This window comes from Rhinoraja longicauda, chromosome 3 (genome assembly GCF_053455715.1).
Source record: "Rhinoraja longicauda isolate Sanriku21f chromosome 3, sRhiLon1.1, whole genome shotgun sequence".
NCBI lineage: Eukaryota > Metazoa > Chordata > Chondrichthyes > Rajiformes > Arhynchobatidae > Rhinoraja > Rhinoraja longicauda.
Window position 1 is genome coordinate 29,699,432 of NC_135955.1, and position 13,166 is coordinate 29,712,597.

The following is a 13,166-nucleotide window of genomic DNA, read 5'->3' on the forward strand; positions in this document are numbered from 1 at the left end:
TTGATGTTCGGAAAGGTTGGCCTAAAATTCAGCATTGCTGATGTTCCCATGTGAACTGAAGGTCATGAATCAGAGCATAATTGTGAGAGTACTGGGGGTGCCACATTTCAGGTTGGACTTTAAACCAAGGTCCCGTCGACCCACTCAGGGTGACGCAAGAGAACAGATGGCGCTGTTTTGAATGCATTGGAGCTATCCTGGGACCGACATTTATCTCTGAACCAATGTCAACCTACCACATTATTGTTATGGGCAGCCACACTTCAAACACCTGATGGACTACTTAGAGATTTGGAATATCTAGAGAAAAATAATTTATGTCCAATAAATGTCCAAGTGCTTATCATTCTTTAATACTGTGATCACAAAGATAGTAGCCAATGTAATAAATAACCGGAGCATGGGAGAGCTGGACTGTAGGGTAAGTTACAGCACAGCCTTGCTGTAATGATTCAACACTCTGGGATATGAAATAAGGAGAATCAGCGGTGAGTCCAATGAATATTTATGGGCCCTGCCTTCACAACTGCAATGTCCCACCATGGCTGGCTATCCCTCTCACCTGCAGTAGTAATTCCGACCGAACCTTGCCCAATGATCCTTCAGTATGTCCTCCACACTCTGTTTACGAGCTGCAATGATGGACAGCCATGCTAGGACAGCCCAGAGACCGTCTTTCTCTCGAATGTGGTCAGAGCCTGCAGCAGACATAATAAAACACCACGTGACTTCCTGAGCAGGGCTACTGCAGATGGTGCAGAGAAACACACAATCAGAAGCCAATGAAAGTGGGCCATTTGGATTTCATGTCCGTTGTCTCCGGTTATTCTCGCTCCTTCTGCTCTTTTCCATCACCTGGATGATTTATCCTTTCCAATTAATTTCCCAATTCCCTTTTGAAAGGCAACATTGGGTCAGAGTCCCATGGATGTGCAGGTCAACCTAAGGAGAGGAACACTCAAAGGGGTTGGACTGGGGATACTCAAGGGAAGGGGTACAGTCAGCGCGGGCATACTGGGTGTTGAGATGCACGGGAAGGGGGACCTCTGTTATATAGTCATAATCACTTTGATCAGTTTGCTTTAAATCTTCCATATCTAATGAATTACTTGGACTTGTATTCAACATTTTGTCCTCGGGTACCATTATCTGAAACTGTGCTGATTCCCACCAATCCCTTCAGTCCCCATGAAGGGTCCTGGACCTGAAATATTAGCTCTTCCTTTTTCCACAGATGATGCTTGACCTACTGAGTTTTCCAGCATCTTCTGTCTTTATTTCAGAAATTAGGCAAATGCACTTTTTTGGAATTTTAGTTTAGTTTAGAGATATAGCGTGGAAACAGGCCCTCCGGCCCACTGTCTGCACCGACCAGTGATCCCCGCACACACATTAACTCTATCAAGCGCACACTAGAGACAATTATTACATTTATACTAAGCCAATTAACCTACAGACCTGTACGTCTTTGGAGTGTGGGAGGAAACTGAAGATCTCGGAGAAAACCTACGCAGGTCACGGGGAGAATGTACAAACTCCGTACAGACAGCGCCCGTAGTTAGGATCGAACCCGTGTCTCTGGCGCTGTAAGCACTGTCATTCACCAACTCTACCGCTGTGCCACAGTGCCGACCTTGCCACAATGGTCTTCCCACCAACCCCTCTCCCCTTAAGGGTGCTGCATATCCTCTGGGGGGGGGGGATCAAACTCAAACCACAACACGAGTTCCATTACTTTGTTTGCCTTCAACCGTAAAAAGAAATGCCAACTTCCATCAATCTGTTTAACTATTATTTTTATGTTCGAAAGTTGTGGGGGAGGGAAGGTTGAGTCAGTGGAGGAAAGGATTCATCACGTTTAAAATATTCACCTGAAGAGTAATAACCAGTGGGTTGAACTACAGACTGAGAGCACAAATCAGGAATAATATAAAAGCTCAATTTTGGTTGGCATGGAAACAATGGGCCAATTGTTTATCTAATCCGTCTTCATTGTAAAGTTTTTTGATTCTGACTAACAGTGGACAGAAAAGATCATCCTGAGCCTCTCAATCAGAGCACAAATTGTTTCCCCTTGACATCCTTGTATTCTGTGCTCACGTTATTGTTGGATCGCTGTTCGGCTGCACATTTTGAATAAAAATATAGCTTTTCATTCTAGTAGAAGCCACATGATTCAGTGCTGAGCTGTGTGGCCACAATCAGACCACTGTGTGAATCCGCAAACAGACTATGCTCCCAGTTCTCTGTGAAAAGACTCAAAGTTCAGAACCCTCTGCTATAAAGTTGCCCACAACCAACCACATCCCTTACGTTATCCCTTTGATTAACACAAGAACAAGAGCGTTAACATGGTGATGCATCACGCGATCATTATCAGAAGAAATACTGTTATCCTGCCAACGCCGAGAAAACATTCAAGCAGGCAAGGCTTGGTCAGAGGTGTAGGTCAACAGATCATCGTAAAGATAGAAAGGGAGGGTGGTGCGAAGAGGGGAAGAGTTTCGGGGGAGTATTTCAGACGTTTGAGTCTTGGCTGCTGAGTGCTGGTGGTAGAGAGAAAAGAAAAGCAGAGAATTGGAGGAGCACAAAATATGTCCAAGGGTCGGAGAGCTGAGGAGATTGCACACAAACAGAGGGGCAGAACCATGGAAGGATCTGAAAGCAAGCACGAGAATTCTAATTTCTCGGCATTGCCAGGCTTGGAGTCAATGTGTGTGGGGGAACAGGAGTTAGCAGCAGTGATGAACTTGTTTACTTATGGGAGTTATTTACTGCTTTTAGTGTTGTTCGTCGAAGGACAGACATTTTCTATCCACATGAGAGAGCAGAAGGCTTGGGTTGAACTGTATCTGAAGGATAACACCATTGTCAGCAAACCACTCCATTACTCTTAGACACTCTTAGAGTGTCAGCTGAAGATCACATACTATTCTCAGAGGTAAAAGCAGATTACTGGAAATCAAAGTTATTTGGAATTTCACCTTTCTGTATACAATGAGAAAGGAAAATTGTGGACAGAGCTGTTGGAAAATAAAAGGTAGTATTGGCACATATAGCTCACAATTTTGCAATGAGGCAAGGCGTTGGAGACCTCTTCTACTCTGCCTATGTAAGTCCTGCCCTGATTTCACCCACCAAAATGCAATGCCTCACAGTTGTCTGAGTTAAATTCAAGTTGCCATTCCTTGGCCAACCTTCCCCCAATGTTTTATCGTTAATGTAGATAATAAACAACAGATGACCCAGCACACAACTGGTCACAGGCCTCCAAACAGAAAAACAACCATCTACAGTAATCCTTTAACTCCTTCTGCAGCGCCTATTTTAAATCCATTTGGCTAGCTCACCTTGGATTCATTCTTCCCTTCCACACTAGCCCACCATGCGGGGCCTTGTCAAAGACCTTACTAAGGTTTGTGCAGACAACACCCACTGCCCTGCTCTCATTAATTCTCTTGATGACCTCTTCAAAAACCTCATCAGATTTGTGAGATATGATCTCCAACGTATAAAGCTATGCTGACTGTCCCTACCTCAGAGGCATGAATGCAATCCAATGGGCCATGGCCAATACAAATACACACAAAAGAAAAGGTCAAAATCAAGAGCACCCATTGCCACTGAATCCAATTACCTTTCACTCCAATTTACAACAGGGGAAAGGAGAAAGAGCAATCACAGGCAAGGGAACAGAAACATCCAGTGCTATGAACGGTGAGCAAACACGTTTGACATACTCTGGATTTATGGGTGAAGGGAGATGGGAGATCTTTTATTGAGAACATCTTGAGTTTAAATGAGGCAGGGTCATTCCTTGCCGCAGCCGGATTGTATTCAGATAAGCTCCCTTTAATGGAAGACAGCTTTGTGCATTATCAGGTCTGCTTCGTAACAACATACTGGACTTAATCAGTGTCGGAGAAATGCGCAATTCAAAGCACATGTAAGTGCAGACTGCACCTGCAGTTGATGGCTGCTTAATTGTGGTGTCTTAGAGAAAATCCTTTCCTGCTTCTCGTTTGGGGCAATGGTATCAATTACCTGCTTAACTTGAGGTAAACAGGGAAATTAAGAAATCCACGGGATTCCTTGTGAGTCAATTGCAGGATGGCAATTAAATAAAAACACATGCACTCATGTGTGTTGATAACACTTTGGTCTCCGGTTACTAAAAAAACGCCTTGCTCTCTCCAAAGCCCTCACCAGTCAGGTTGGTCCTATCATCAAGCCAGCCAGATTGTCAATGGATATATGGCCACGGTCCGTGCAAGGGCAGCAAGTATGCAAATGACAATTTTTGGCGGTGAGCTTTTCTAAAAAGAATCCAAACCAATATATCCAGCAACATGTGTCGCTGCTTCCAACTGAATCCTCAGCATGGGATCAGCAGACTGAGAACAGCTCGGCGGAGTTTCTCTTTTGTGACTAATGGTGCAGACAACAAAGGTGTTGCACATTGGGAGGTCAAATGCAAGGGCAAGGTATACGGTATACCCTTAGAGGTGTAGGTGAGCAGAGGGATCTTGGGGTCCGGGTCCATAGCCTCCTGAAAGTGGCAACACAAGTAGGGAGAGCGGAAAAGAAGGCCTGTGGTATGCTCACCTTCTTTGGGTATAAGAGACTGGAAATCATGATGCAGCTCTATGAGACTTTGGTTAGGTTGCATTTGGAGTATTGTGTGCAGTTCTGGTCGTCCATTATTGGCAGGATGTGGAGACTTTGGAGAGGGTGCAGAAAAGGCTAACCAGAATGATGCTCGGATTAAGTGGTATTAACTACCAGGAAGTGTTGGGCAGATTTTGAATGTTTTCTCTGTGATGCCAGAGATTGAGGGGAGACCTGATGGACTTATATAAAATCCTGACAGATCTAGCCGGAGTAGACAGTCAGGTAGAACCTTTGTCTCCAGGTGGAAATGTCAAAGAATAGAGGCTATGGCTTTAAGGTGAGAGGGGTAAAGTTTAAAGGAGATGTGCAGGGCAAGTTTTTTTGCACAGAGTGGTGGGTGCCCAGAACACACTGCTGGGGTGGTGGCAGAAGCAGACGCAACAGCAGCATTTAAGAAGCTTATAGATAAGCACATGGATATGCGGGATATCCTGGAAATGTAGGGAATGGAAGGGTATTGCAGGCAGGTGAGATCTTGGCATCTTTGGACGAGGATGGACCACGTGGAAGTGAGGATGCCGCTGCCGAGGGAAGGAACAAAGGAACAGGGGGGTGGGAGTGGGGACTGGGGGAGAACAATGGGGGACCTGGCACGGATACGGTGTAACTTTGTCAGCGCCCTTTGGGTATGCAAGCGAAGAATTTCACTGCGACTTGTCACATGTGACAATAAAGTATTCATTCATTCATCCATTCATTCATTCAGACATTGTTGGTAATAGGGCCTGTTCGTGTGTTGCTCTTTTCTATTTTCTATGTCCTATATCCCATGGCATTATTTTGAAGAAGAAAAGGGGGAGAGGGTTATTTCCAGTATCTTGACCCAATATATATCACTCGACCAATGCCGCTAAAAGAACAGATCATTTGGTCATTATCACAATGCTGCCTTTTACGATGTGCTCTAACTGGTCACTGTGTTTCAGAGCAAAGATTTACCAGGAAATTAAAATTTGTTTCTCAAAATAGTATCCTTCCCAGTGAGACTGGAAGTTTGCTGACACTTTGTTTTCTTTCAAAAGGAACATTCACAAGCAAAATTCCCAGAACAATGTATTAGAGGCTGAGGCAAGTAATTCCTTTTAAACAAGTTTTTTCACCAGATATAATTGTTTTGGGCAGGATATAATGCAGAAAGGAAACTCCATGAAAGGAGAAGATCGTCGGCTGGATTCAACATGTGGAAAAAAGTTCTATAATCTGGCCTTGAAAAGACTATTTTGAACATGCAAACTTGGGATAGATATTGCATTGAAAATATAGCCCAGAATCAGATCAGTTGGCCTGAATATTCTTTGCTAGTTCTCTGCCCCATGTGAACCTCCTCCCTTCACTCTTGACCTTCCACTATCTCCTTCTATACCTGGCTCCCCTTGTATGTTCATCTAGCTTAGGAGCATTGGAAGCAATGCAAAGCAGATTCACCAGGCTAATTTCTGTGAGGAGAAGGGCTGCCCCCACAAGAAAGACTCAAAAGTTTGGGTCTACATTCTTTGGAGTTTAGAAGGATGAGGGGTGACCATATTCAAATATATATAAGATTCTAAGGGGTCTCGGCAGGGTAGACGTTGACGTATTCACATAGTAGGAGAGTGACAAGCAAGGGAACATAGTTACAAGACATGCGGGTTTGTAGGTTAATTGTACTCTGTAAATTGCCCATCGTGTGTAAGGAGTGGATCGTAAGTGGGATAACGTGGGACTGGTGTGGGTGGGTGGTCAATGGTCGTCATGGAGTCAATGGGCCAAATGGCCTTTTTTCCATTCGGTAGCTGTAAATTAAACAAAACTAAAAGTTGCCACTTTAGTTTCTGGCACCATCTTGTATTCATCAACTTTCAGAATTCTTAAAAATGTAGACTCTTAACTTGGCCTTAAAGGCCTGTTGTAGTCTCAATTAGTGAAACATCTCCTCCTCCTTCTAATGACGTTCATTCTCAGCACTGACTGTTGCAGCTCTGTTTCATGACTCTTCAGTTCATGCCCATTAATTGCCACTGCTCGGGTATTAAGCATTACCTCATAGCCTCAGGAAATTGATATTTGCAAAGCCAGCGGTCTGTGGAGTGTTCCGAACTAAAATGGAAGAGTTTTTCAACAGTTCCACCAAACAGCTGGCTGGCTGCCTGCAACCTTCACTGGGAAACTGTGCCTCGTTAAGAGGCAGCTTTCATCCTTTTATAGGCGAAGAATGACTTTCATGAGGCATTCCAGCATTCATTTCAAGCTGCCAGAGAGGCGTCAAGATCTGCAAAAGTAATTCCGCCAAATAAGCACCAACTCCCAAATATTTATATGAACATTTTTCAGGCATGCGTGGGGTAGTGATTATAACACTTGCTCTGCTGGTTAAAGGAAACAAGAACATCCTGTTAAGTACTGGTAAATGGATATTTTAATTGAATTCAGAACACCCAAAATGTTTCATTCTGCTGACTGGCCATCCTTGATTTTAACTACTTCACTAAATTTTGGAAACACCTCACTAAATCTCTCCACTCCATGTGTTATCCTTTCTTAAAGATATTCCTTAAAACCGTCAGAAAGCAAATATTTGGTTACCTCCCCTAACATCTCCTCATGTCTCATGATTTACCTATGATATACCCTGGCATACTTTACAATGCTAAAGGCACAGTGTCAATGAATATTCAACCGTTAGACCTTAGCTTAATGAGATTAATGTGCATACATACGCTGTTGTGGAACAATTCTCCCACCCCATCCTCTCCCTTGACATCCATTGCCTCCACGTTGTCAGACTGCTGACCTGCCATCCAACTTTCTTGCTGTTCATTCATGGAATGTGGACAGTTCTGGCAGGAGCAGCATTTATCATTCCTCACTAACTAACAGGGAGTCACCTTCTTGAACCTCTGCAGTCTGCCTTGCTCCACAGTGCTGTTGGGTAGGGAGTCCCAGGACTCAGACGCAGTGACAAGGGACAATGTATCCCCAGGTCAGAATTGTGGTGTGATCCACAGAGGAACCTCCGGGTTATTAACAACAAAATATCTTCTTTATGTTTGTGCTGCAGGAACAGTGGCAGATGAAAATGCTTCAACTTTCTAAGCTTCCAACTTGCAAGGGGATTTGATCTATGTTTATTTCATATTGCACCCATCTTCAGCAGGCATTATCCTGTTCACATTGGCATGCATCACCAACACGATGAAGAGGGTAGAAATCAGACATGGACCTTGTAACGAGACACCTGAGTGGGTTACAGGCACCCAGTCAGCTGATTAACCGAACAGTTGAAAAGCTCTTCCATTTCAGTTGGAACAGGTGCAGCTTGCCAGCTTTGCAGGTTACAAATTCCTGAAGTCACAAGGCAATCGGTAGCACCCCAATCAGTGGCAATTAATGGAAATTATGAAGATAGTCCCCATTCAGAACGGTAAGCACCTAACACTGCATTGAACATGATCAGAAAGAAGGAGAAATGTTCTACGACAACATCTGCATGCCCTAAAGGAGATGTCCAAAACATAAGAAAAAGGAACCCTTCTGTTCCTTTGAATCTGCCCTGCCATTCATTAAGTTCAAGGCTAATTTTCCATCACTATCCCCGTATACCTTGATTCATTTAATGTCCAAAAACCCATCAGTCATCTGATTTGAATGAATGACTGACTAAGTCTCCACAGCATTCTGGGGTGGTGAATTCTGATGGTTCTCGACCGTCAGAGTGAAAGAATGTCTGCATCTCAGTTCTAAATATCCACCTCTTATTCTGAAACAGTGCCCCTTGATCCTAGACTCCTGAGCCAGGAGAAAAAAAACACCTCCCCTGTATCAGACCTGTCGAGCTCTTAGAATTTTGTGCATCTTGATACGATCAGCTCTCCTTCTTCTAGACTTGACAGAATTTAAGTCCCAGCCTTTCTAGTGATTTCTCAAATGGTGAACTCACCATTGCTGGGACCTCTCTTATGAATCACTCCCTCTGTGGCAGGTACACCCATGCTTAGCTACAGAGAACCAAACGCACAAGGCTCTGCTTATAATCTCAGCAATCCCCTCTAAAACTGCAGAAATATTTCTTGGTTCCTGTAATCAAAACCTATTGGAAAAGTAGTTATGATATCCAATTGTAAGATTTGAGAAGTTTTCCCTCATTCTGCAATCAACAGCAAACCAAAGAGCTGCAGTTTGGACATTTTAAACGGGAGACTGGGGCTGATAGCGGAGAAAGGCTGCGGTCAGTTTACCAAGAAATGTCACAATCTGTGGGTCCTAAGATGGCTGCAGGACCTCGTGACCAGCCACAAAAGTAAAAACCTTACAGCCCAGTCTCTAGGTTTCTGCAAAGCCACGGCCAGAACAATGGATGGGTATTGGCCATGCAGAAACCTGCGAAACCAGGTCAAAGTCCAGACACTGGGGCGCTGACATCAGCATACTCACAATGCCCCAAGCCGACCTACACAGTTAATCTCGTTAAGGGGGCACAATAGCCCATAGAAAACTACCTGGTAGGTGATGGGAAACCAGTTAAACCCATCACCTCGCAACGAAATACCAATTAACACCGTCAGGCCATCCCCGGTACCCCCGGACATAAGCGCAGATCAGAGAGAAAACTCAATACATATCTTTTAAACAAAGAGATCCCAAGATCTGGCGGGAGATAGGACGGGTCAGAATAGTATAACTGGCCACGACTTTTGGGTTTTAAACTCAAGTCAAACGGATGCAGGAGGAAAAAAAGACAGGCAAGAAGAAGCGAAATGCAAGGCAGAAGTCGGAAAAAAGAAGAAATACTGCAAGAAAACCTGCAAGGAACGCAAGCCAGGAGGAAGACGAAAAGACAGGCAAGAAAGACACGCTCGCAGCAGGGACAGCAACGCTCGCAACGGCTGGCCAGGAACGCTCGCAGCAGGGACAGCAACGCTCGCAACGACTGGCCAGGAACGCAAGAAACGGAAGGAAGAAACTCAGGGGACAAGCATGACCCTCACGGAAAGCAGCAGAGAAGCAGCACGAACAGCCAATAACCCCAGTAATAGCCCCATGGTGAGCATGTACCCCGATCCTGTACATCCTGGACATAGTTTTAGTGTAGAGGGGAGGGTGTTTTGAATAAACGTGGGTGTGTAAATGAATATGTGTTGGTCAAGTTTGCGATGTGTCGTACGTTCCCCATCTTACAGCCAAGAAATGTCTAGTAGAACTGTGTCTAAGTATTCGTGTAGTGATGCATATGTCGTTTAGAACTGTGTATAAGTATTCATGGACAACAGTCCCAAGCGCTCAATAAAAGCCTTTTCCATTTAAACCCTGGTCTTCAAATCTGGTCTGGTTGAATTTTTCTGCACTATAAACGCTCCTGCATCTAAGTCCAGTGTCTAGAACCGTAGGGGGTGAGTGGGTCGAACCACTCACGGGGAACCAGTGTGCACGGCCTGGTCAAGGGATCAGAGCAAGGCACGGGGACCTTAGGTCGGGCGAAAGCTCGGCGCAGAAACCCCTTACAAATGCAACACTGCCTGCCTTTCCAGTACCAATTTGCAGTGTATTTAATCTACTTTAAAAACTTCCCAATAAGTTTATTTGAATGTTAGCAATGAAAAAATTGACACCTAATCACAAATGGTAAGAATGAGACACTTGACTAAAAGGTTGGTCAAAGAGATATATTAAAGGTGGAGATAGCCGAGGAAAGATTTAGGAACGTGGATTCCAAAGGTTAGGGACTGGTCAACTAAAGGCACAACTATCAATTGGAGGGAGTATAAAATCAGAGGGAGTAGGACATGGGAATTAGAGGAGGACAAACATTTTGGAGTATCAAAGGAGATGGCAGTGGTTGTGGACATGAAGGGATTTAAAAACAGAAATGGTTTAGAATTGGTGGTGGTGCATCAGATAGCTCACTTTCAGATTCAACAATGGGAATGATCCATGGCGTATCCTATCTCATATCTCAATACCAACCACAACTCATATATGAATAACAGCTGAGGGATAAAGAAGACAGAAACAATGAAAATTTCTTTTTTTTTGTGCTGAAGTTTCTGTAATGACCTCAGAATGATGGATGCTGAAAAACATCTTGAGGCAACCTTAAGATTTATGGGGTTCACGAGAGGGAAATCGGAGGCTGATTTTACAGAATTATTGGCATGCTTCCAATGGTTTCTTAGAAGACTGCATTAGTTATTGGCAACTCGCTCGTACCAGTTTATAACCTAAACGTACAGTCAAAGCTAATGTGCTATTTTATCAGGGGAGCAGGATTTGGGAATTACTGATATGCTTTCAGACTGTGAGTTTTATAACAGATCTGACTACCTTAGTGCAATGTTTAATCTCTTTCTTTTCCTCTGTTGGTATGAGAGAATTGCAAGGAGCTATTGGTAATTGTCTGGAAATGTAACACAGCCTTCAGAATGGTCACTGGGACAACCATGGGGTAGTTTTGAGAATTCTTCTTTAATTTCAGCAGAGAAATAAACCAGTGATTTACTGCTGGACTTGTAAACATGATTGAATGGAACTGGAGTTGCAGGTTTGTCCCAGAAGGTGAGTTTATATTCAGCTGACATATCCATGATTAAAAGATATTGTACAACACGTTGGTGAGGCCACATTTGGAGTATTGTGTTCAGTTTTGGTCACCCTGCGATGGGATGTCTTTAAGATGGAATGGGTGCAGAGAAGATTTAAGAGGATGTTGCCAGGACTCAAAGGCCTGAACTATAGGGAAACGTTGGGCAGGCTAGGACTTTATTCCTTTGAGCATAGGAGACTGAGGGGTGATCTTATAGAGTTGTATAAAATCATAAGGGGTATAGACAGGGTGAATGCATAGAGCCTTTTTACCCAGAGAAGGGAAACAAAAGCCAGAGGACACAAGTTTAAAACGAGAGGGTAAAGAATTAATCAGAACCTGAGGGGTAACTTTTTCATACAGAGGCTGGTGGGTATACGGAATGAGATGATAGAGGAGGGAGTTGAGGCAGGTACTATATCAACCTTTAAAAGACATTTGGACAGGTACATAGATAGGAAAGGTTTAGAGAGATATGGGTCAAACTTGGGCAGCTGCGACTAGCATAGATGAGGAATCTTGGTTGCCATGGGCATGTTGGGCCGAAGAGCCTGTTTCCGTGCTGTATGAATTCTATATTGATGTAACTCTGGGATGGTAATACAAAGCCAATCAGTTTACTACCCTTCTCCCTTGTTTTGGCCTGATTGCCCTACAATATTGAGTATTGTCCCTCGACAGCCCTTTTAAATACATGAGGATAACGTCTGTATTCTAGGATGGGCTAGAGATCCAGACCACATATCAGCACTATAGCCGCGACAGAAAATCCTCGCGATGGCTTGGCTAATGCTGTAACTTCCTGCAGGCTTTGGGACTCCTGCACAAACCCAGAATGCTGAACTCTGTCAGCGATTTCCAGGTTGCAGAGCACAAGAACTCTCAGTTATACACCAATTATACACTCACTGCAATGGCTCCTACACAACCGCAAAGAAAATAGATAGGAGTACATTCAGTTAATATTTCTAATTATTTGAATTTACTTCAACGTCTGTGATTATTTTGTGCTTTGAAGTGTTTTTTAAAAATGTGTACATTATATTTCTAAATTATTTAATTTTTAAATAAGAACCATTGAGAAACCTTGGCAGCTTTAACAAATGGCAAAGTTCGGTGGGGGGGGTTAAAAATAGTATGAGTTTTTTGTAGCTAAGCATATATACTAGATGACTTTGTAGGTTAATTGACTTCTGTAAAACTGCCCTGAGTGTTTAAGGAAAGGATAATAAAGTAGGATAACACACAACTAATGTGAATGGGGGATCAATGGTCAGTGTGGACATGGTGGACTGAAGGGCCGGTTTCCACGTTGTATCTCTAATCTAAACTAAACATGGTCATTGTCGTCGGGTAAAAGAAAAGTTTGGCGATCTGCTACGACTTTGACAGTCCCCGGCAGTCGCCAAAAAGATCGCCTAAGTGGGACTGGTCCTTTAGTATTCACGTCAGTCTAGATAACTTGCAAAAATTGACATACCCTCGAGAGAACTAACACCAGTAGAGCAATTCTGAATACAGATCTACTCTCCTGACACAAGTTTGGCATAATTCTGCAGTTACAGAGTTCAGCATAACTCCACACACTCCATCATTGCTTGGGCTCTGTGGTAACACACCCCTCTGAGTCCGCATGTTTGTGGTTTGAATCCCAGTCCACAGACTCCAGCACTTAATCCAAACTGACAAGGCGATCTTCTACTGAGGGACTGCAGCACTGTTGGGGTGCCTTCCATCAGATACAAGGCCTGAGCTGCCATTTTAATTTAAGGATGCAACTTCCCTGCCCATTACTAATTTCTCAACCAAATCACTAAAATGCAACACATTGATCATCATCACTCCCTTTATGTGGAGTGATAAATTAATAGGTTATAACACTTCCATTGGCTATGAAGCACTTTTGGATATCCTGATGTAATGAAAGAATGTGAGAGAA

The 13,166-nt window shown here is 43.6% G+C and overlaps 1 protein-coding gene across 1 annotated transcript in view; it reads right to left on the minus strand.

Moving 5' to 3' along the window:
* The window catches only part of pgm5 (phosphoglucomutase 5), a 117,871-nt gene that overhangs the window by 22,849 nt on the left and 81,856 nt on the right, over window positions 1-13,166 (minus strand). The window contains exon 8 of the mRNA XM_078396898.1: window positions 563-698. Within this exon, the coding sequence (XP_078253024.1) occupies window positions 563-698 (136 nt within the window). The remainder of the gene's footprint in view (window positions 1-562; window positions 699-13,166) is intronic.